At 42.2% G+C, this 24,675-nt stretch overlaps 1 protein-coding gene across 1 annotated transcript; it reads left to right on the top strand.

The window, feature by feature from the left end:
- Nucleotides 1-4,906: 4,906 nt before the first annotated feature.
- Nucleotides 4,907-17,585, top strand: SDE2 (SDE2 telomere maintenance homolog). The gene is made up of 7 exons (XM_050948600.1): nucleotides 4,907-5,079; nucleotides 6,682-6,799; nucleotides 9,227-9,338; nucleotides 9,935-10,104; nucleotides 11,082-11,193; nucleotides 12,622-12,973; nucleotides 16,705-17,585. The coding sequence occupies exons 1-7, from the start codon at nucleotides 4,972-4,974 to the stop codon at nucleotides 16,936-16,938; spliced, it is 1,206 nt and encodes a 401-aa protein (XP_050804557.1). The 5' UTR covers nucleotides 4,907-4,971; the 3' UTR covers nucleotides 16,939-17,585.
- The last annotated feature ends 7,090 nt before the right edge of the window (nucleotides 17,586-24,675 follow it).

Raw genomic sequence — 24,675 nt, 5'->3', positions numbered from 1 at the left:
TAGGTGCCTGAACCCTGGAGAAGATGCACATGTAAGGTGAGCTGGTGGCCTTGTGGAGATTAGGGGGTAGATGGGAGGCAGCAGTGGGGTAAGAAGAGGGGGTGGGGGAAATTTGGGACATACAGGGCTACAGTGGCCAGAGAAAGAAGCAACTTTCCCCAGCTCCCGGGCTGGGGCTGCTGGGGAGAGATCCCCAGCTTCTCCCTCCTTCCCAGCTTCAGCTTGAGGGCTGCCACGGCGGGGGAGAGATCCCTCTCCTTCCCAGCCCCAGCTCAGGGGTTTCTGTGGCAGGGGAGAGCAGGCACATTCATCACATTAGAAAGGTAAGACTACTGATATTAAAATATGAATTGTGTGCTTTTATTTGTGGAACAAAAAAACCTTTATTATTAAGGAGTTTTTTATATAGCGCTTTCATCCAAAGTGCTTTACAACAGTTAGCTACGGTACAAACAACATTTGGAAAGATTATTAAGTGCTCTGCCGAGACCGTCAGCAATTTTCAAGTGGTCAGCGGAAAAAAAAAGTTTGAGAATCACTGCCCTAGAGGCTCTCTGCTCCTGCATTCCCCAGTATTTGGGGCCATCTGTCTCATACACTCACAAGAGTTACTGGTGCTGTAGTAAAGGGTGGGTTAGGAACAAAAATAAAATAATTACTGAATGAGGGCAGTGGCATTGGAACAATTTGTATAGTGGGGTGCTGAAAGCCAGTGAACAAAACTGTAAACCCTATATATGATGGAAACCACTTCAAGCCGGGGGCGGGGGGCTGCTGTGCCACACCCCCAGCACCTCTTGTTCAGGCACCCCTGACTGAAGGCTTCCTCTACTCCCTGGTAACTAGAAATCTATGATTAGGGGTCTCCCACCTCCAGTCACCAACAACTGCCTGTGCAGAGGAGCCTCCTTCCTCCCACTTGTCAAGGATTGTGAGACTGGGTGCCTGCATCTGAGCTCTCGGTGACCATGTCTCTTCAGGCTGCAGGGGCCTTTGTTGCCTCCCCTTGAATGACCTCTGGAAAGAAGCTACCAGAGGCTCCTGTAACCATCTCTCTGGCTGTCAATCAGCCAGGGGAAAATCTGCCCCCCCTCCATTAAAGCATAGTGAGACTGTGACGTCACTCCTAAGGCCAGTTGCCATGCCACATATGGCTCTCTGACTGGGTGGAGTCTTGTACAAATGGCTGGCTAAGCTGGTGTTTGGCAGCTGCTGCAGTACTACTGAGTGCTGCAACTGTAGATCTCAGGACTATCAGATGGGCTGGGCCAACAGCCGCTGAGGAAAATTTTGCATGGATTTGATCCTTTGGGTTTCCTGGTTTATAGGTTTGTGTCATAATTTCAACATTATTTGATTTCCTTTAAAAAAGAGGGGAACTGCATGTCTGAAGGGACTGACACTGGGCTGCAGATATTTTCATTTCTACAGTGGCAGGTCATTCAGATCCGTTCAAATCAGCTATTGTGACTGCATCTGAAATCTATGCAGTAGCCTTCATAAAATGAGTTGGAGGGTCTTAGTGCCATTCCTGGTGAACACATCACAAAAGCTACCATCTAATTTGGCACTAACTAGTCCCCTTCTTGGGTGCTGCTGCAGCAACAAAGCCAAGAATTGAATAGGTTATGGAGACTGAACTGCACTCTGAACAATACCTCAGGGGGAAAAGAAGCCCATGGGCAGAGCAATGGGTACTGCTGTTTCCTATCCTACATCTACTTCGACTTAGAGGCCAGTCCCCAGAAATATTAATTTGGAACCTTTTACTACCATTGAATTCACTTTACAAGTACTCTAAATACAGCTGTCATTACCATAATTTAGATGGAGGGGGGCTAAATGAAGAATACAAAGCAAGGCACATATCTCAGGTAAATGTTATAGAATCATAGACTTTAAGGTCAGGGACCATGATAAGGGAAGGGACCATTATGATCATCTAGTCTATTATGATCTGAATGGTGTTATTGCCACGCAGTCAGTTGAGGCCTCTTCTAATGTATACATATTTAATGTGAATATTACTTACCCAGTTGGCTAAAAGAATCTTTCCAGTCCACTTCAGGTAAATACATCATTTACAATTGTTTTTAAATGCATATCAGTTATTGGAAAGAATAAAGTATCTCCTTGAAGCCCGCCAGCCATTAATCTGGAGTGTTGTGTCAAATTAATAAAGCAAATGTGTAAACTTTAAATCACAGAAACCGTGATAGAAGCCTGACTTCTGGCTCACTCATGAATTCCTGGAGCACCCACTGAAGTTACAGTCAGAATGAAGTGTGAGACTGGTCCTTTAAACATCACGGTTGGGACATTCAGAGAATGCTGGAAATGTGGTTTGATACTTTGCCAAGTTATGATTACAAGGGAACTTCCATTAATCTTTGACTACAGTGAGCTTCTTTGCTAAATTTCCCCCTATTCTGTTCCATATAGGTTCTTATTGCTCTCATCACTACAGTATCTGAGTGCCTTTCAATACTGCGGTTCGAACCACTGCACTACCGCCAGTGCAGACCCCTCATCAGTGACACAACAACAGTGTGACTATTGGCATTTTAACTACCTTATGATCTACACCTGCTTTGAGCAGGATTAGATGACAGAGGTAAAAATGTCAGCAGCTAGCCCTTAGTAGCTCTATTACCATTGCTACCTCCAAAGGAACTGAACTGGTGCTTAAGGAAACTATGTTAAAACCATTTTTAATATTGTTTGTGCAAGAAAGGTGTTAAAAGAAGGTAACACCTTAAGTGGTTTCTGTAGCCAGCATACTCCAAACCATTCTACAAATTATGCTCTAGCACCTTGTCTGATGGGGTTAGGCTTACTACCCCAGGAAGCTATATTTAACATGTTTTCATGGCTAACATGGTTTCACACCTAGTATAAATTCCTGGACTACACAAAGAATATTGGGATCTGCAATTCTTCACCAATACAGGAGATGGACATTTTTGCCACTACCAACATGGTTAAAAATGCCTTGGTATTGCCAATTTCAAGTGTTCAAAAATTGTGAATCAAGTGCAAAAAAAAACCCCATGAGATTTTAAAAAGTAATGATTTGGGAGGTTCTTTTTATTTGCTTTTTGATTCTTGACCCTTTAGGGTTCATGTTTTTAAACTGTCTCTTAAACCATAAGGTGTAGTAGAAACTTACTTTTTTAGTGAAAGCTGAGAATCTTACACAATCACAATTCTAGAATCTGAGACTTCAAGTAAAATACTCAATATTGCAAGACTCATGAGGAAGATGAGCTGGCAGCAGAGTCCTCTTTTCACTCCAGCCTTCACCATGACTACAACTAATGGAGTTACACTGGTGGAGAATTATGTGGCCTAATTTTCCTAATGTAGAAGCAGTTAAGAGAGGGCCTCTGTGCTAGGTGTTTATTGTTTGATTGTGAGCTCTTTAGAACTCTTTGTTTTGGCCTAAATACTCAGCCCAAAATTTTCAACTGTGTGCCTAAACTCAAGTAATTAAGTGGGGCATTTTCAAAAACACCTGAGGGACCTAGGATCACAAATCCCATTGGCATTTTTTCTCCTTAATCTCTATAGGGTCTTTTGAAAGTCTCCTCCTAAATCCATATTTAGGTGCCTACATTAGTCACTTGGGAGTTTTAAGCATGTATTTATGTTGCAAATTTCTGGTTTCAATGTCTAATTTTAGGATTCAAAGCCTGAAAAAATTGGCCTAAGTACCTAGAATGGGTAGAGACTTCCCATACAGAATGGGAAGAGACTGTCTAGGAAGGAGTATGGCAGAAAGAGATCTAGGGGTCATAGTAGACCACAAGCTTAATATGAGTCAACAGTGTGATACTGTTGCAAAAAAACAAACGTGATTCTGGGATGCATTAACAGGTGTGTTGTAAACAAGACACGAGAAGTCATTCTTCCACTTTACTCTGCACTGGTTAGGCCTCAACTGGAGTATTGTGTCCAGCTCTGGGCACCGCATTTCAAGAAAGATGTGGAGAAATTGGAGAGGGTCCAGAGAAGAGCAACAAGAATGATTAAAGGTCTTGAGAACATGACCTATGAAGGAAGGCTGAAACAATTGGGTTTGTTTAGTTTGGAAAAGAGAAGACTGAGAGGGGACATGATAGCAGTTTTCAGGTATCTAAAAGGGTGTCATCAGGAGGTGGGAGAAAACTTGTTCACCTTAGCCTCCAATGATAGAACAAGAAGCAATGGGCTTAAACTGCAGCAAGGTAGATTTAGGTTGGACATTAGGAAAAAGTTCCTAACTTTCAGGGTGGTTAAACACTGGAATAGATTGCCTACGGAAGTTGTGGAATCTCCGTCTCTGGACATATTTAAGAGTAGGTTAAATAAATGTCTATTAGGGATGGTCTAGACGGTATTTGGTCCTGCCATGAGGGCAGGGGACTGGACTCAATGACCTCTCGAGGTCCCTTCCAGTCCTAGAGTCTATGAGTCTATGAGATAGTAAAGCAGGGACACACTGGAGATTACAGATAGTTGCACTGAAATCCTGCTGGTGTATTGATCACTTTGTAGGTAACTATACCAGGGGGCTTCAAAACTACATCAGCCACAAGAAGAAAAAGCTCCCAGTTCACATGATGGCATGGGGGTGAGATTTCAGTCCGACACAGGAGGCTGCCTTGTAGTTACGGGACCGCAAAAGGCTGCAGAGGAAGCACAGCAAAAACTACTGCACCCTCCTCTGCAAGCCGGGCCCACGAGGAGGCGACCCACGAGCAGCCTCTTATGGCTGCCCCCCAGATCCGCCCCGGCAACTCCCCCCATTCTTTATCGGTCTTCTCCAGACCTGCCTCTCCCGCAGCGACCCACGAGCAGCGCCCTTCCAGCCACGTGACGGGTGCCCAGCTTCCGGGTTGGCTTCTCTGCGTCATCAGTGTGCGCCGTGCCCGTTGCCGGCGCGGCGGCGCTTCCTGTCTCGGCTAGGCCGGGGCTGCTGAGCTGGGGAAGATGGCTCTGCTGGTGCGGGACCCGGACGCTTCTCGAGCGCAGCTAGTGCCGCTGCCCCCCGGGGGCGGGTCGGTGCGGGACTGGCTCCGCATTCGCTGCCGGGCACAGGTAGGAGCGGGAGGGCAGCTGGGGGCGGCCCTGCTCTGGGGGGCCAAGTGTCACCCGGGACATTGGGGGTGGGGAGGCAGCTGGGGGAGCCGCCCCGGCGCTCTGCGGGGCCGTTAGGGGAGCCCCCGCGGAAGGGGGTGAGGAGGAAGGTGACGTTGATTTGGTCCCTAAGATTCCACTGTTGTCCTCAGGACCTGGGCGCTGCCCCTGCCCGGTGTCTTGGGCCTGCTCATGGATCATTCTCTTCGCTACAAAACCTGCCCGTGTGTGTCTGTGTGGACTGGGTTCTAGTGTCCTGCTACTGGAGCGTTTGCTTTTGTTTGACAAACTAGAAAATCTCTTTACGAACAAAGATGTGAGCTTGAAGACCTGTCCCTCCCCCTCTGAATCTTCAGTAGTTGAGGTGATCACTGAAATATCAACAGTCCCCATCCTTGCAGCTTCTTGGGCTGTTTAAGCATCAGTGATATCCTGAAACTATAATAGAGGAGACTCTGATTTTGGGCCTTGGCAAATAAATGAGGAACTGATTCTTTAAAAGCTCTAGTAGGGTCCTGTTGATTGTTTTGTTTTTCTTAATATGTACAAAACAATATCTTAGTGCAGTAGCATTTAGAGGCCCCAGCTGAGATTGATGCCCCTTTGTGCCAAATATTGTACAAATGCATAATAAGAACAATCTTCTTTCTCTTAAGAGTGTACAGTCTAAATAGCAAGAGAGATGAGGGAAAGATGAGGAACTGAGGCACAAGAGTTATTATGTGATGTGCCTAAAGTCACACAGGAAATCTGTGGCAGAGTAAGGAACTGAGCCCAGATCTCTTGAGTAGTCCACATCTGGCGCCATAAATATAAGAACATTATTTCTCTCAGTTACAAATAATGGCTTGCCATAGCCAAAGGCTACGTTCTTAAAAAAAAAATCCAGTTTTGTATCCTCTTCCACCTTCACAGCCTGAGGGAGAATAGCAAGGCTTGCACTCCCAACATCTGCAGGTGACAGCAGTGAAATCTTTCACTCTTTCTGGCCACCTGCATCAGACATGCTCTGCCCACTTGCCATGCAGGGAGCCAGGAATCTCTGATCTCTTCTTCCTACAATTACTGGAGGAGCTGATAATGCACTAGAAAAAATTTGACATCCTGGGGTTGTGGGTATCTTCTTTCTTTCCTCTGATTGCCCTAGATGAGTGGAAGAAGAGGAAGTGCTTATTTTACTTTTTGGCTAATACAAAGTTTAAGCACCTCTAGTAAGTGCTATAAAGTGCATTTTAACATGGAATCCATTTGTAGGTGAATGTAAACTACTCTGTAAGCACCTTTAACCTTCATTAATAACTTGAATTGAAAATATACCCTGCACTTTGTACTTTAATTCCAGTTCATCAAGTGAGTTACCCATAACTTGATTTAAAAATGTATTTGTAATTTTTAAGGTTATACATATTCAGTGAATGATTTGGGGTCTTAGAAAGCTGCTTCTTTGCTTTTAATTTCTTATTTAAAAGGAGGTAAAAAGCCTATTCTCCTTTTATTGTTTTAAAATAGATTACTCAGACTGATCAAAATCCATTTTTATAGACTGAATGTTTTTGTTTCTAGGGCATTCCTGAGGACAGTTTCTATGTGAAATGTAATGGCCGACTGGTTAATACTGAAGACTTGCTACAGGATGGAGTTGTTTATAGTTTGGAGCCAAGACTTTGTGGTGGAAAAGGAGGTTAGTTGCTGATGCTGCATGGGGGACTGTCAAATTTTTAATGTATTAGAGTCTAGGGGTAAAACTTCAGAAGCACCCAAGGGATTTGGAGACTAAATTTCAGTGAAAATCAACAGGCGTTAGGCTCCTCAGTCACTTGGATGTTTTTGAAAAGTTCACCCTAAACCATGACCTTTGGAGGTTCTTAGCTTATTTTATTCCACAATCAACTTGTGAGTCAGAAAAATCCTTGATAGCCAGAACCCCCTCATTCTAAGATTTCATGGCCATAAAGATCATCACAGAATCTACCATTTGCCATCCAATCCTGCTCCAGAATTCAAGCTTTCATTTATATAGAAAAAAAAAATTCTAACCTTTATGATCATAAACACGTGAAGTGAGTGTAACTGATGCAGTGTTGGTTTCCTGAGTCTTCAGTGCAGACAATCTGAAATTGTACCTGTGAAACCTAAACTTGACCGTTTAAATGTCAAAATAAACTGTGTCTGCTAAAGTAATTATCAGTGAAAGATTCAACTATAATGTGTTCATTGCACAAACTCAAATTGCCTCCCAGCCGGTTAAGTTTCAAAAGACCCAGCTGCCTACTGCTCAGTTGCCAGAACAACCCATTTCCCTCTCAATAACTGCATTAAATATATTGTGTATCATCAATACAAAGATATGTACCACTCTGAAACACTGAAATGTAGGCACATTATAAAACTGAATTTAATAACAAAGTTAAGCAGGTTAGTGGACTAATTATATTTTCATATTTGATAGATTACTGAACATTTTACAATGAATGCATTTAAGTTCCCCAGCATTTCCTATCTACAGGGCACAGAAATCAAGGGGGCTTCCTTTAGATTCCGGTCCAGCTTGCTACACCTTGTTTATAGAATTAGGCAGAATGAAAGTAAATACTGCTTCTGTGACTTTTAATCTCCCCAAAGACAATTGGTTGCTGATATCTGTTTATAACTTCCAAATACCCACTATCATGCCTACCAGCTTCTACTCTACTGTGACTGTCCAACATGCATTATTCTGTGATGTCACAGTTGCCATTGGAGCCCTGTGAGGCCTAGTCAACTAAATAGTATTTGTCAAAATCATACCGTTGGCCTTGTCAAGTACTTCTGTTTGAGTTTTAAAATGAAAATGTGGGGTAAAACACTCAGCCTCTAAAGGCTTGCTTAATGGTCCCTTTGGGCTAAAAATCAGACAGTCACAGAGAAACTGAAAAGTTTATGATAGGGCTTGGGAACATTGCCATTGACTTCAATAGGAGCAGAATTGGGCCTCGGTTTAGAAAACAGCTCTCTCTTCTTTTTTTAGAATATAAAATCCAATGAAACCTGTAATAAGCAACTTCCTCACAAGTGTCTGCTTGGAATCAGCTTTGCAAAATTCTTTTCGCCCGTGGCAATAGTTTGTTTTAATAGTCACCTATTCACTCCCCTCTTATTGTATGAGCCTGGTAAATTTCAGTGGCATGTTTTTCAAGGCTGCTTTAAAGGATCTTCAAGGATTCTAGTAGTTTTGTTCAACTTGTAGTTAAAGAATAGTGTAATAAATGGCACTTACATAGTACTTTAAAGCACTGCACTGCCATTAATCTTCACTGTGTTTCTACACGGTAATTAGGTAAGTATTATCTGTAACTGGTGAGGGGGTGGGATTGAGACAGAAGTTAAGTGACATGACGAGAGCAAGCAGTGGCAGAGGTGTAAGTAGAACTCTAACATTAGTGGGTCTCCACCAGACCACATTTCCCAAGAGAGGTAGTCACATAAAGCAATTATTTTTTGTTGGCACTCTGCAAAATCCAGGCTATAGCCTACAAAAATAATTTCCCCAGCCCCTGTGCCGGTGTCCTCAATATATGGGGTTCATGATAATGGTTCCATTGGGTAGATTGGGTCTCCCCTTGTTAGATGAGGGAGGAGGTTCAAGTGTTCATGATATGGACAAGATTGAGAACCACTGTGCTAGAGGACTCCAGTAGCCTGTAGTATCAGGAATACTTATTCTAGGGATATCAGTAGCTCAGGAATCCAGCTGGCATGACTTCAGGAGAGCTAAAATTAAAAGATAGTTTAAACTTAGTTATACCTTGAATGCCTCTCTTTGACTTGATGATTGAGACATTCAGCTCAATAATATAATTTATCGCATTGTATCTGGTAAATATTTACAGCTCATCTTTGGCCTCCGTTATTCTGTGAGAAAGCAAGTCGCTAGACTTTCAGTATCTCTTTCTTCGCTAATGGTGGGACTAACGTGATTTTTTTCTCTAGTATATGATGTCTCATTAACTTGATCTCTATTACTGGGATGTGGGGAGGAAGGGGAATAGCTATTTTCAGAAACTGTAATGGTCCTGATCCTGTAGATCTTCCTATCACAACTTTGTAGCTGACTTCTGATAACTTTCAGGTTTTGGATCTATGCTTCGAGCACTTGGTGCTCAAATTGAAAAGACAACAAATCGAGAGGCTTGCCGAGATCTTAGTGGAAGGAGACTACGAGACGTTAACCACGAAAAAGCGTGAGGCATTTACTTTCTCAGAAATATCATTATAAAATACAATAACCTATCTTTCATTGTTAGAAGAGATCAAACGAGAGGCTGTTATAGTCAGAATAGTGAAACATTATGGATATTAGAAGGAGCTTTTAGCTTTTTGAAACTCTCAGCACAATATAGATAGAAGCCAGGAGGAGTCAACTGTCTGCTTGAAGAGGATGTAGCTAGTGCAAATTAAAGGTGACCATACTGCAACCTGTTTGTGACATGCTTGTCTGCACCTCTTGTAAGTGTTTCTGAGGGGGTAGAAGAATGTTCTCACACAGTAGAAAAATTATAGAATCCTCAAGGCACCACTACCCTGTAGCTGCAGGCCAGAGAGCTATGGAGCCCATCATTAGTCTATCTTGGATAAATAAACACTTCTCCCTCCTGTAGTGAAATTTCCATGAGTTGCTGCAGGGTGCAGCTTGTTTTATGACTAACTCACTTATTTCCTGTCCTCTTCCTTTTTCTGTCCCCATCAGTGGATGAAAATGTTCTGTAACTGCAGAGCAATAATCATTGTTAGATTAAAATGACTGGTTCCTATTTCCTGGACCATTTTTTCTCTGCAGAATGGCTGAGTGGGTGAAGCAGCAAGCAGAGCGAGAAGCAGAAAAAGAACAAAGACGCCTGGAAAGGCTGCAGCGTAAACTTGCAGAACCAAAGCACTTTTTCACTAATCCAGACTACCAGCAACAGTGTCACGAGATGGCTGAGCGCCTAGAGGATTCAGTCCTTAAAGGTACTACTGAGCACTTGGAATGACTCCTTAAAATAACCGTTATCATAGGACTGTTTTCAGTCATATCTTATTAAAATATGGACGTTTGAATTAACACTATTTGAGAAATTGTTACTGTTCTTAAATATTGCAGGCTTTGTATTCTGTATTGTAATTGAAATTGATATATTTGAAAATGTAGAAAAACATCCAAAAATATTTAATAAATGTCAGTTGGTATTCTATAGTTTAATAGTGCGATTTTAATCATAATTTTTTTTAATCACGATGAATTTTGAGTTAATCATGTGAGTTAACTGTGATTAATCAACAGCCCTGCTTCTGATGAAAACCAGTAGAAGTAGGTTTTCCTCCTTTGAATAAAATTAATTGGAATATACAAAAGTTGCAACACAGATACAAATGATACAGCGTTGTATGCCAAGGTAAGATAGGCTGCATGAGTCCCAGGTTAGCAGCAGTGCCATCAAGAACTCTCTGAAGATGCTGATAGGAGCTTAGTAAGAATCATATGTAAACTTTTTTTGTAGTAAAAAGATCATATATTAACACATTTTATGGAGCGTTTAGAAATTGAATGTAATCTAATAAAATATCTGGATTACACAAGTGTCCTTTGCAGTTACTTTGTTTATCCACTGATTGTTGCCCTGTTGGGAGGTTCAGCAGGGCACAAGAAGGGCTGTCTCCAGTATAGGGTTGACGCTGTACTCGTGGGGAAGCTTTTGATGCCCACGCTATGCCTGTTCTGAGTTTATGTGGAAGACTTCATTCTCCAGGGCTCTCAGTCCAGCACCTTCCATAAATACTAAAGAAAGACATCTCACATATTTAGGGAAAATAACTGGAACCATAGAGTTCTCCTCGAGCAGCTATTTGGAGCTTTAAAATCTTCTTATATGGACTTGGTAATCGCATAACAACCTAACAGTAGAATAAATCTGCAAAGGTACTAAACTTTTAACTTTGCTTTGAAGGAATGCAGGCCTCTTCCAGTAAGATGGTGTCTCCAGAAACCAGTGATTGTCGGAAGCGCCCAAATGAGTCTGAAAAGAGTGGAGGAAAATTTAGGAAAAGACAATGTTTTTGGTAAGTGTTATGGCTTAAACAAGCTTTGTAAAGAATAAGAAAAGCAATAGATAATTACCAAGGGGAACTGATCACTTTTTGTACCACTGGTACAGATTTAAAAATGAAATTAAAATACTGTTTTAACTAATCACTGGTAAAAGTCAGACAGCTGAGCACTCCCAGGAACAGTGCTACCACCATTCTACAGGCACCAAGGACATTTAATCTGAAGGAGCTTTGACTCCTCTCGTCTTTCCTTCATACAGTTGCACCTCACTTAACATTGTCCCAGTTAATGTTGTTTCGTTGATAATCTATTAGAGAACATACTCATTTAAAGTTGCGCTATGTTTGCTTATAATATTGTTTGGCCTTGTTGGCTTGGAACCAGATTGGGCTGGCAGCCCCCCATCAGCTCCCCTCCAACACCACCCAGCACCTCCCACCTGCTGTTGGCCCTGCGGATCAGCAACTCCCCCTATCTCCCCACGCCTCTTGCCTGCAGGGTTGGGAGGGGGTGGAGCAGGGGCAGGAAGAGGCGGGGCAGGGGCCTTGAGGCAAGAGATGGAGTGGGGGCAGGCCTGGGGTTGAGCATCCACAGCACTTTGGAAAGAACAGCAAAAGGAGCAGCTGAATGATTCACCCTCTGACTCCTCCACCTCATCCGAGCTTCACAATCATCATTGCTGAGTACGGTATTACATTGTTTAAAATTGTTTAAAACTTATACTGTATATGTATATAATGTCTTTTGTCTGGTGGGGGAAAAAAATTCCCTGGAACCTAGCCCCCCCCCCCCCCCCGTTTACATTCATTCTTATGGGGAAATTGGATTTGCTTAATATAGTTTTGCTTAAAGTTTCATTTTTCAAAAACATAACTACAATGTTAAGTGAGGAGTTACTGTACTAGTGCATGCCCTGCTGCCTCCTGCTGCCCTTCCCTCATCAGTATTCATCTGGATAATTAAACTGGGCTCAACCTTTCCTACCGTATGTAACTTGAAGACTTTTTTGACCCCTTTAATCTTTTCTCACACTCCAGTTTGTTCATCTTTCATAGAGAAGACAGTGGGAGAATCCTAAATTGTTCTGTTCTTTTAACAAAATGAGTTTTTGAATTCCATTATTTAAAATGATGATGAACTAGAATGGTTAGACATAGTAAAGATGCTCATGTGGCTAAAGGTCTGCTGCGTGGCAGTAGTAGATTGGGCTCATTCTTTACTGGGAGTGCTTCAGAAAGTGTATCTGGCTCCTGAGGGAGTGCTTGGAGTTATATACAGTAACAGTGACTTCTACCCTTTTGAGTGCAGGAATTAAATTGGTCTGGAGACAATCCAGTCTAGTCCTCCTTTGCTAGGCTAGTACAGTGACCCCTTTAGAGCATGTGAAGGGGAAAGTGACTCTGGTTAAAAAATTGTAATTAAAAAGTGTTTTGTGACAGGATGGGCATGGAGGGACTGTCAGATCCCGAGAGCTCTGGTGATAGTGAAGATGATTCTTCTAGCGTGGCAGAAGGTAGTTGGCAATCAACTGGCAGCCATGTTGAAAAGACTGAACTCACAAGTGAATGGCCCAGTAGCTCGGAGGATTCCATCGGATGCAGTTCAACCTCCAATGCTACTGAGGAACAACCAGAAGATCTTGGAAAAGATCTACCAGAGAAGATGCCTGCAGGTGGTCAGACTGAAACTCCAGCAGCTGACGAAAAAAATGAAGCAGCGAAGACCCTGAAGGATGGGGAGCAAGAGACTGTTTCAGCTACTCAGCAGGAAACAAGCCAGTTGCAGAGCACAGTAAGCAGTACTAAAGTTGAATGTCTAGAGATGGACCTATTGCTTCTTTTTCCTCTCTGCCCATCATCTATGTTTGGACCACTTTTTCTATCACCCAGTTAGTGAATCACCTATCTAACTGACATAAAGGGACCCGGCCAAAGTAGTTGGGTCTAAAAATTAACTTGCCTTGATGGTTCTCATGATAATTTGTATTTCTAAATAATGCTCACTCTGGGCTCTAAATAGCTCCATATAGCAGCTCAAAACAATTCCCAAGTCACTGCATGTACTACTAAGCCAATTTGTTTTTAAGATATGCTAGATCAGGGGTCTCCAACACGCAGCTGGCCCACAGAGCTATTTGCTGTGGCCCGCCACGCTCCCCTTACCTGCTGCCACCCCTTCCCCTCCAGCGCGCCGCATCTCTTCTCCTCTGCCAACTTCCAGGCGCTTCTCGCCGCCAAGCAGCTGTTTGGGAGCACTTAGCGCTTTCCAGGAGGGTGGGGTGAGGAGCGGGGAGCTGCGCGCTCAGGGGAGGAGGGAGGGCAGGGGTGGGGAAGAGATTGGAATAGGGGCAGGGTGGGGGCGGGATTTGGTGTGGGGACTTAGGGGAAGGGGTGGAATGGGTGTGGGGAAGGAGTAGGAAGGGGCAGGGGTGGGGCCTCATGGAAGGGGTGGGGAGGGGGGCATAGGTGGCTTTTGTACCTTTATATGATGTGGCCCTTGGGCCAATGTGCTCGTCCTCATGTGGCCCTTGTGGTGGTTTGAGTTTGAGATCCCTGTGCTAGATCCTCTTATGATCTGTATGCAAGAGTCTTGTTCTGCAGTCAGAGGCAAGGATCAAAGAAAGCGACCAGAATTCTTGAGGCAAGAATTCCAGTATGGTAAATTATCAGATCAGTTTTTTGGCTTACTGCAATGTGTTCCTTGGCTCTTGAGAAATATAGGATATTTAGAAAAGAAACTGTCCTTCTTCTCTAAACTACTCCACATCTAAGTAGCCTGAGCTCTTTTAATTGAGGAGTAAGTACACTGGACTGTCATCAGGGAAGCACAATAAACACACACTGAACAATGCATCTCTGTTGCTATTGTAAATGGAACTAGAAGAGATCCAAAATATATCAAACATAAACAGCCTGTTAACTAATATTATGTTTGTTTAGAGTACACTTACCTGTCAGAAGGGGTTTGCCTCTAAACATCTGAGGAGTATGGAAGTGTATATTGGGCTTTGGTTTGCCTTTTGTATGGCTATTGATTCAGTAGAAGTATTCATAAAAAAACCTGCTAGTGCGCCTTAGCTCCTGCAGGAGGTGGTAGCTAGAATGCTCCCCAAGTGGCTATAGTGCCTCAGTCTCGTGTGGTCCATATATCTGTTTGTGAGGTGACATTAAGTGATCATTATACTAGTGTCTTGAGACCACTTAATTATTTTGAATACAATATTACCCTGAAGCTATCACCTTCACTCAACTGAAAAATCCCACTGGTTAGGACAGGAGGAAGGTCAATGAAAGATGCATCCTGCACTATGGACTAAATGTAGCTATGTACTAGTTCTAATGGAAACTAATACCAGAGAGGGTCCTCCACTGACACTTATCACAAAACCCCGGTGAGTTCAGCACTGGAACCAAAGCAGTAATGCCTCGGATTGTAACTGGAGTGATAGGTCATGAGGGAATGTTAATCTCCGAGATAGCCAGGTTCTAGCATATTTAGGGCTCTCCATGTCTAACTGCTCTCAACTATCTGTCCTCTCTCCTTCCAAAAGGGGTTAGGCACTTCTTGTGAGTGTCTTCCCTTCTCTCCCACAAGTATAGCCAGAGATCATCCCCTTTGCGTGAAAAGTTCTTCCTCTGGGAAAATATAGTCTACTTTGTAGGATGAAAGATTTTCCGGCTGACTGTATCAGGTTTAGTCACATCACCTGTAAGTGTAGGTTGACCTTAATATTCATCCTTGAAGGTCACCTAAGTTAGAAGTTAGTCACTTGGGGCTTTTTATTTGGAGCAGACAAAAGCCAATTGACTAGTTCATCTATCTTGGTTTTCTCTTATATAAACACTTCAATGTCGTGCTTGGACAAACCACCTTGGATGTGGCTGAGTTTTCAAATCTTGGTGGAAGAGCAGATTTAAAGGAAACCAATGAATCTGTTATCTCAACAGTGGAGTAACCTGCTTACTCATATTTCCTTAATAGATGGGCAGTTCAGAGTCTTATGAAAGCTCATTCAGTCACATCACTGACCTGCTATATTACTTTGTTGAATTTTTGTCGGCTACGTGAGAGGCCTGGATTAGCTTTCTAGCCAATGAAAACTGATTTTCAGCCAAAGACTCTGCAGAGTCTTAGTCACAGTAATATGTTTGGATGCATTCATTCCAAAGAGTTGAATCTTGACAATTGGCAAGTAAGTGAACAAACACAATTGAATGAGGGAAAACCCATCACAAAATGTACTTCAGTTTTTAACAGGTGTAGTTCAGTTAACTGAAACTGTAGTATACATTTGAGTGCACAGTAGGAACCATCTTAAACTGGATAGTTGCAACATTGCAGTATTTTGTCTTTCCCTCACTATTTGCAGCGTTCCCTCCTCTTAGAACGGGAAACTTCACCAATGGCATAGTAAATTCTTCTTGCAGTTGGCAAATATGATGCCCACTGCATTTTGTAAAAGTAGTGACTATAGTAATAAGACCTCATAACAGCTCCACTCGGTGCTAAAACACAGCCAGGTGATTTTTGTATGCGTAGCTTGGCAGTGTGCAATACTGTACAGAATCAGACCCCGTTCTTAAGTAAACACTTACTGCTGGGTATTGTGCCGACAAATGAGTGGTCTCATTTCAGTCACTGGGACTGTTTATTAAGTCCCTTTTGTTAACTCCAGCATGATACTTCATAGACAGCGCTATGCTTGTTAATAAGGGGTGTAAGAGTTGTCCCAAATTCCATATTCAGTTCAGTGGATACTAATAAATTGCATTTATTTGAATCTTCCTAGAAGTTGAAGATGCTGATTTTCTTCATCTAAAGCATGATTTGTGTCAGCTATGCTATGTGTCAAGATCAGATGCACTCCTAGAACTTTACTCTTCCCTAAACACCTTATAAAAAGAGAATATTTTGTCTGCAGTTCTTGTAACATCAGGGTGGTTGCAACAGAAATGTAGGCTGTCTCACCCTCTTTCCTGCTACTCATGGTGACTGTTTCATCTGGGCTATATTCTGAATGAAGAAGGCTTGTAGCTTTATGTCCTGGGTAGAGGATGGCCTGTGCAACTGAAGGATAAGGCTGTTGAACTGCTAAGTGTTTAAGAATTCTCTGTTCATGCGATTATTTATCTTTCTTCTGAAGAACAAGATAAGAACAGGTCACTTGTTTTTATTTCAAGTTTGTTCAGCTCTCTCTCTTACAAACCGACTGTTAAACTCTGACCACTAATTTGGTCTATGGTATTTTGGCAGGATACCTTAGAAATATAGTTGTCTGTAGATCACAAAAAGGAGCCTTAGATTACTGGAATTCAAGTTTAATTGTGAAAATATCTCACTTACTTACATAGATGTTTAATTATATTGTCACACTTTGAAGATGTTTGGGTGACTTCCAAATAAGCCTGGAGTAGTAGTCTTCTGTAAAATGAATTCTTGTTGGAGACCAAATGAGCATAAAACAAGAAGAGCATATTGTTAATCTGTTAAAACAGTGAGTTAATTGCATGTTCTCTCTGCAGGAGCCTACACGAATAGATTTGCTGGCATTCAACTCTGCTGCTGAGATGGAAGAGCTAGGATTAGAGACACTGAAGTTCGAACTGATGGCTCTGGGTCTGAAATGTGGAGGCACTTTACAGGAAAGAGCTGTGAGGCTTTTCTCAGTGAGAGGTCTCTCTAAAGACCAGATAGATCAGGCCTTGTTTGCAAAGCCCTCTAAAGGGAAAAAAAATAAAAAAATATGCTGTTGTTAATCTCTGTTTATATCGGCGCACTTCAGAAAAACAGCTTCTGTTCTGTTGTCACTCTATAACTTGCCACTTGCACTTGGTGTGTAGATACTCTGATATCCATTTTTAATGGTCTTAATAAAAGTTTCAGTTGTTACCATAACACAGAGTAAATTGCATAGTAGTAAGTGCTAAGTATTAAAGAGAGCTAAAAATATAAACTGCTACATTAAATCATGTAATTAACAGCACACAGTGTCCTGGGAGGGTAGGAGAAACTGATGCTCAGAAGAGAGTGTGCTTTCCAGAAATGGATATTCAATACTGTCAGTACCCAATTAAATAAAAGTCAAATTAACTGAGATAATATAGGATTACCAATCTGCTTTAATCTCCAGTTAGCCCAGCTATACCCTTCAGATAGTGAAATTTAGTTAAAACATGATTCTGCCTTGACAGCTGTAATCTGTCTTGAGGGAAGGGGAAAACGGTTGTATGGGTGACTTCAGATATAGATAAATACTCTGTGTGAATTGGCTTGGTGGTGTCGTCAAGCATTAGTATAACAGACTAATACAAGTGAAAACAGTGCCGTTTTGTATGTGATGACTTATTGGTGTAAATTTTTTTTCTTCATATGAAAAGCAGTTTAATAAAGGAATCTTTATATATGAAGGTGTGGAAGAGACTTTGAATGGGGGAAAAGGAGAATACACCACTTTTGAAGTAAGTAATACTCATGAAGGAGGCAAATTAATTGGAAGACAATGTGGAGCAATGGCTTGAAGCTTAATGAGATATCTTCCTAATAAGTATGTTCTCCAGGGAGCTGGATGAAGCACTATTAGTGTAGGTATTCTAAAGCATGTTTTATACCACAATAGTGGAGATTGCAGGACCACTCGTGACAGCCAAGTTACAAGGGCCACGTGTGGAAAGCCAAGGGCCATATACTGCCATGGATTCATGGGTGCAACTTCCATTGTCTTCAGCAGAGGTTTATATAAAAAGATAGCAGGATAGATCCCACAAGTGCCTGTTGCTGCCTATGAAATATGTTCTTTACTGTTTTTATTTCACTTCGGCTTAAAGAGCAGTAGAAGCAAAGAAAAGATCCTTTATGTGGTAGATTGTCAATCTGTGGAATTGCTGCATGAAATCACTAAAACAGCATGCAGGTGTCTAATACAGAACTGGGTAATCTTGACATCTAGCGCTGATTTGATCACAGCTGCTGGTGATCCTGCAAGAAATCCGCTTACAGCCTGAATGACAGTTTTTCTGTCCTCTGCAGGAATACACTTGCATAACTACTTGCCAAGGCTGCTGTAACCTCTCTCCCAGAGTAATATGTAGGTTACAATCCAGCTTGGGAGCTCTGTTGCATTCACTGCCACTTCCTTAATCCAAAATATAGTTGTGTAAGCTAGAGGCAATACTATAGAAAATAAAATATAGAGCTGATTGTAAAGTATCAGCAGGAAACCCTGTACGTGATGGGCAGACCATACAGATAGAAACGGCTCTTTGAAGATCAGGCTGATCTTCAAAAGCTCAGCATGGGAGAGGTCTCCAAGCTGAGTATGGTCCTGCTATGAAGGGCATTTCCCAGTTGATGATCTTAGATATGCTATGAATGCGTTCCCAGAAAGGTGAATCTTTCTAGCCCAGTAGGCAATCTCATTAAGTGCTTCCTGCTCACCCTGTTCCTTGCAGAACAGTGGCTTTTAATTACAGAAACATGAGGAAATAGGGTGAGTAGTCTAAGATAAGTGTCACTTATAAAACAAGGGAATACTGAATGTAGAGTGAGAGCAGCTGTCCTACTATGTTTTGAAGCTAGGTACTGCAATTTGGAGGGTGAAAACATGACCATTTAGGTATATACACTCTGTGTGGGTGTGATTTTTTGTTTTTGTTTGTTTGTTTTTCAAACACCACTTGAGTTCATCACTTAGGCTGGCTCCTGGGTGGCTGTGGCTCTGAGGTGGTATGTGCTAAGCTGGTGTTGGAGGTTTTCACTAGCATCCTATCCCATCTTTATCCAGTGCAAATGGTTTAGATCAGGGGTCGGCAACCTCTGGCATGTGACTTGCCAGGGTAAGCCCCCTGGCAAGCTGGGCCAGTTTGTTTACCTGCCACATTGGCAGATTCGTCCAATCACCGCTCCCACTGGGCGCAGTTTGCTGCACCAGGCCAATGGAGGCTGCAGGAAGCCGTGACCAGTACGTCCCTCAACCCGTGCCGCTTCCTGCAGCTCCCATTGGCCTGGGACAGCAAACCGCAGCCAGTGGGAGCCACGATCGGCTGAAGGGGCAGGTAAACAAACTGGCCCGGCCCACCAGGGTGCTTACCTGGCGAGCCACGTGCCAGAGGTTGCTGACCCTGGGTTTGGGTTTATCTTCAAATTAAGCAAAGACGTTGGCTTGCTTAATTTGCCATATCCTGTCCTGAGACCATGGGCAGTTTATTTGTACTAGGGTTTGCTTCAGAAAAAGGTGTAGTCAGGGATTGCAGTAACTAATACGAAATAGGTATCAGGCAACCAGTTCACCTTCATTGCTTTTAACATGAACAGTTTGTGTATCAATATTCCATTTCCAGCTCCTGCCCCCTTCACAATATTCAGTCATCAGCAAATGAATCTTCTAATCTAGGAATAACCTTACCTCTTTCCCAGTTAGCCACAGAGCTATACAATGTTCATGCAACTGCTTTGGAACTAGTTGTAAGCGTGCGGCCTTACGCTCCCATCAGTAGCATGCCCTATATTGTATTTCTTGCATTTCCCAAAGGAATATGAAAGTCAGAGTGCTCTTTCCCATTGATTATTGGACGGGCACTATTGTTTCTTGTAAGGAGTAATAGTGCTCTAGTAAGTTTAATTATTTCTGTAGCAATTAGAGCATAAGCCTCAGAATTATCTTGGGGCTTTTCCACTGCTTGTGCGTGTGGTTTTAGCCAAGCTGTGTAAGCTTGCTGTGTCTTAGTTATCCACCTTTCGAATGCAGGGGTGGCCCTAGGCATTTTGCTGCCCCAAGCACAGCAGGCAGGCTGCCTTCAGAGGCCTGCCTGCAGAGGGTCCACTGGTCCTGCAGCTTTGGTGAACCTCCCACAGGTGTGCGTGCCTGCCTGCCACCCTCACGACCAGTGGCTTGCCACCCCAAGCATGTGCTTGGCGTGCTGGTGCCTGGAGCTGCCCCTGATTGAATGTGGGTAGGAGATATCTTAAGGCTGTTGTGATGCTTAGTTAATATTTGAAAAGCACTCTGAGATCAAATTCTTTTTTGACATTTACAGAATAAATCATTTTAATTTATTTGAAATAACTCTTGGAGTTACCTTCAGTTCTGTTTGATCACTTAGTTTAAAAAAAAAACACAATCTAAACAGAATGTTTAATTTGACTGGAAACAAAGTTTTCTACTTTTTGGTTGGCTTGAACAATTGCAGTTTAAAGTTAACCTAAACAATTTTTTTAATTTATTTATTTTCAGAACTGAAAAACCAGTTATTCACACAATTCTAGTGCTGGTAGTCTTCCAGTGCTTTCCCACACTTTTCCTTGTGTGCCCAGACAGACAAGTTCTCCCATGACTCATTGGGAAAGAATTAAAGCAGCACAGCTTACGGCATATCCCACAGTTCTGCACTGAGAAGTCCTAGAACCTACACAAGGTAGTACAGCAGCAGTGTGGATGCACGCGAGATAGGCCAATGCAGGTGCTCACAGCTGGATGCTGACCACCTGAGTTAATTCTACAGAAAATCTATATGCTGTGTGCTTCTTGTTTCAGGGAAAAAATCTGCCCTAGAATAATTTATGGTGGAAACTGACCTTTTACTAGTTCCTCTCCACCTCACCTACCATGACTATAAACTTCTCCATCATTCACCAGTGCCTTGTCTGAAGATGTTTAGTACGAGTTGTATCATTCAGTAGTCTTGTTTTGCTAATACCACTGTATTAATGGACACATGGTCCTGCTCCCATAGTAGGAGAGCGGAGAAGCATCATTCTTCCACTAGATGTCACTGTGCACTGATAACACAGGGAAGGCTGTTGCATTGCACAGCAGCTTGAAGAGGGGCAATAGGTCTGAGTTACATTTTTATATACAGAAGAGATTTTGTTTTTCTAGCTGGCTAATTTTTTTTTATGAAAACTTGGTTAGACCCCATATTGAGATAATAAATATTAACCTGACCCATAAACTTAGAGTTTCTGATCTCTTGCTGTAAATCCAGAGTAACTCCACTCTGAGGAGTAATTCAGTGGAACTATCTGGATTTACCTTAGTGTACCTAGAATCAAAATCTGGCCATTAGGATTCCCAAGTGGCTTGTTGGCAAATATGCTCTACAGCAGTGGTGCCCAACCTTATTACACAGGAGGGCCACATAAACCTAAGCACAACCTTGTGTGGGCCAAACAGATTCTACCTATTTTAATAAGATTTAAACTCGCCTGTACTGATTTATATTTTAAGTTCATCTTGTTTTGTAGGCATTGAGATAGACAATACTATACCTAGAAACAACCTATTTACATGATGATTAAAATGCTAATGAATCAGCTATTAGTATATAGTGTTAAAGCAGGCTGCAGGCCTTATGATGTGCTCTGGCGGGCTGTAGGTGTGGGCACCCGTGTTCTATAGAAAGGAAGCTATTCCTAACAGTCTAGAGCTGGACTATTAGAGGTGTGACATGTACTTTTCATTAGAACTCCTGAGCTAATATTCCTAGAGTCAGTTTGGGTGTATTACAGTTCCCATGGAGTTAAAATAGGGTCCTGGGAGTCAGAAGATCAACTCCGCAACTAACTTGAGTGGTATGAGGCAAGTAATTACATTTCTCTATGCCTTGGTTTCACCATCTTTATAATACATCTGAAAACACATAAGGCTTTTGAAAAAAAATGTTCTATAGAAGTGTGAAGTATTCTGTAACAACACCTGGCACTCACAGGGAGCCTTTCATCTGAGGATCTTGGAGTGCTTTACAAGCATTTACTAATTAAGCTTCATGACACCCTGAAGTACAAAAGGATATACATACATTTTCACTAATGTTAATTATGCCTGCCAGATCAATGGCCTTAAAGTCGATGAGTCTACCATCACAGCTACTGCTGGGTTATAGGAAGCTGACTTGCGCATACGGTTTTCTGAAAATGTAGAGTGTAATGTTAAAGTGCCCATCTATTAACATATGGAAATCTGGGGTTTTTTAGATATATATGTAATCTAAAGATAATGGGTGTGCCCTTAAACAAATTAGCACTAGTATAATCCCATTTGCTTTAAAGTGTAATGACTTTTTGCCGTGGAGGAGCAGTTACTTAGATTGAGCAGATGACTACAAAGGAAAATGGATATTTAGTGGCAAAAAAGGACAGACTTGAAATTGCACTCAAAGAACCTTTTAGTCATTCTCAAGTCTGGGGGCAGGGGAGCCCATTTGAAAACCGCATCTTGGAGGGACCATGACAGCCACTGGAGACAAGGAAGCTTGTCTAGTTTTCCAAGCATGTGTTTTACTAGGGGCCTGAAACCAATGGTGAAATCCTGGCACCATTGAGCTCAGAGACAAGGGTCAGGGGCAGCTCCAGGCCCCAGCATGCCAAATGCATGCTTGGGGCGGCATGCCACGGAGGGCGCTCTGCTGGTCACCAGGAGGGCAGCAGGAGGCTCCAGTGGACCTCCCACAGGCATGCCTGTGGGGGATCCACTGGTCCCGTGGGACCAGCAGACTGTGGAACCAGTAGACCCTCCACTTGGGGCAGCGGAATGTCTAGAGCCACCCCTGACAAGGGTGTATCAAAGTTCCCCTTTACTCCAGAAGGAAACACTTGTTTGTATTGCTGGAAGGACTGGTCTACACATGGAATTGTTTATGATTAGCTCCATGTGTGGACACTTACTCTGGAATAAAAGTGCCTTGTCCCTATTTACTTTAACTCATTGAGTATTCTCTGCCCTGAGACCAGAATGTTATATGCCCAGCTGGCAGCATTCAGAAGATTGTGTGATATAAAGACTAAACATAAAATATTACATAAACATAAAAGTGACCCTACAGTGACAAGGGGAAGTGCTCTGGCCTCTTCTGAAAGTCATTCAAGGCACACAGAATCCAGATTCAAGCAGTCACAGGAGACTAACTGCCATCAGCAAAAAGAACATATTGTAAGGGAAAGTTACACTAACATCCTCTGAATGGTTTCCTAATCTCCCAGTGTCTAGTAATGTCTGAAGTCCACTTCAGTGCCTACTGGATATGGGGCACCCTCATGGATACTTTCAGCAAAAATGAGTGTGGTCACTAAGGCCTGGTCTACATTTAATGTAGATATTGACATTGCTCAGGGGTGTGAAAATTTCACATGCGTTGTAGCTATGCAGACCTATCCCTTAATGCAGATACATTTAGATCAATGGAAGAATGCTTCCTTTGGCCTAGCTACCCTTGCTCAGGGAAGCGGATTACCTGCAGTGACAGAAAAACCTTTTCCATGACTGTAGGAAGCATCTACTCTATGGTGCTATAATAGCATAGCTATAGTGCCATAGCCTTGCTGCTATAGCATGTGGATTGTAGATAAGCCCTGAACCACCCTCTCAGCAGCAGAGGTGTTCCCTTTGGTAGGGTTGAGGCACAATTTGTGAAGTAAAGCTTACACTAACATTGTTCATACTGGATCTATTCTAGGATTTTCTACAACCTTCATGAGATCTCCTCTTCCCTCCATATAGCTGAACAAGAGGTACAATTATAGGCACTGATCCTGAAAATTAATATTGCAAGGTTGGGACATTAGGCCTCATCTACACCCAAAACTTGCATTGATTTTAACTAAAACCTGCTTTCAAATTGATTTGGTTAAACTGCTGCAAAGCCCTGTGTGAACAATTAATTAGTTAACAATTGGCTTGTAAGATTTACCTTAAGTAATAAGCCAGTTGTAAACCCATTTAAGGGCCTGGCTACATAAGCAAATAGTATCAATCTGACTAAGTTTGTTTAGAAACTGATTTAGTTACATTGTCCATGCAATAGCTATACCACTACAACCCCTAGTGTGGATAGTTAAACCGATATAACGATGCCTTCTATATGGGATAAACCACCTTTATACTGATATAACTGCAGACATGCTGGAGGATTTGTACCATTTAAAACTATATTGGTATAGTTTAATTAACTAAAACTGATTTAGTTAACGGATACAATTTGTTCATCTAGACAAGGCCTAAGTGGGTTTACGCAAGGTTAACAGAACTAGTTTACAAAGCTATTGTAGTCAAACCACTGCAAGTAGACCATCTCTTACATCTGTTTTCATGTATATTCATAAGGCAGCTTGCACTTTGTTGGTGCTTTACACATAAGCAATCATAGCAAATAATCATTCAGGAATAAAGTTAAATGTAAAATCTAGTAAATAGAAGCTAGAAAAGAAAGTTTTAGATATGAAATTAGTTAACTTATTCCAAGCAGGGCTACAGCCCATGACACTAACAAATCTTCTATCATAGAGCAGAACTCTGAAATTGCCTGCAATTTCTCCTTTTAAACTGAGTTGATTGGAAAAAAATTGATAGAATCATTTACTGTTGGAAAATGCAATTCCATTGAAATCAAACCACTTTGCAAAATCATGTTGATGTTGCCAAAATTTCACCGTGGAGGGGGGAAAAAGGAGGAAAAAAGTTCCAACAATTTTAACATTTCAGGAATTAAATATTTCCATTTTCC

This window comes from Gopherus flavomarginatus, chromosome 4, assembly GCF_025201925.1.
Source record: "Gopherus flavomarginatus isolate rGopFla2 chromosome 4, rGopFla2.mat.asm, whole genome shotgun sequence".
In the NCBI taxonomy this organism is placed as follows: domain Eukaryota; kingdom Metazoa; phylum Chordata; order Testudines; family Testudinidae; genus Gopherus; species Gopherus flavomarginatus.
The sequence above is the reverse complement of the archived record's forward strand: the minus strand, read 5'-3'. Positions and strand labels throughout refer to the sequence as shown.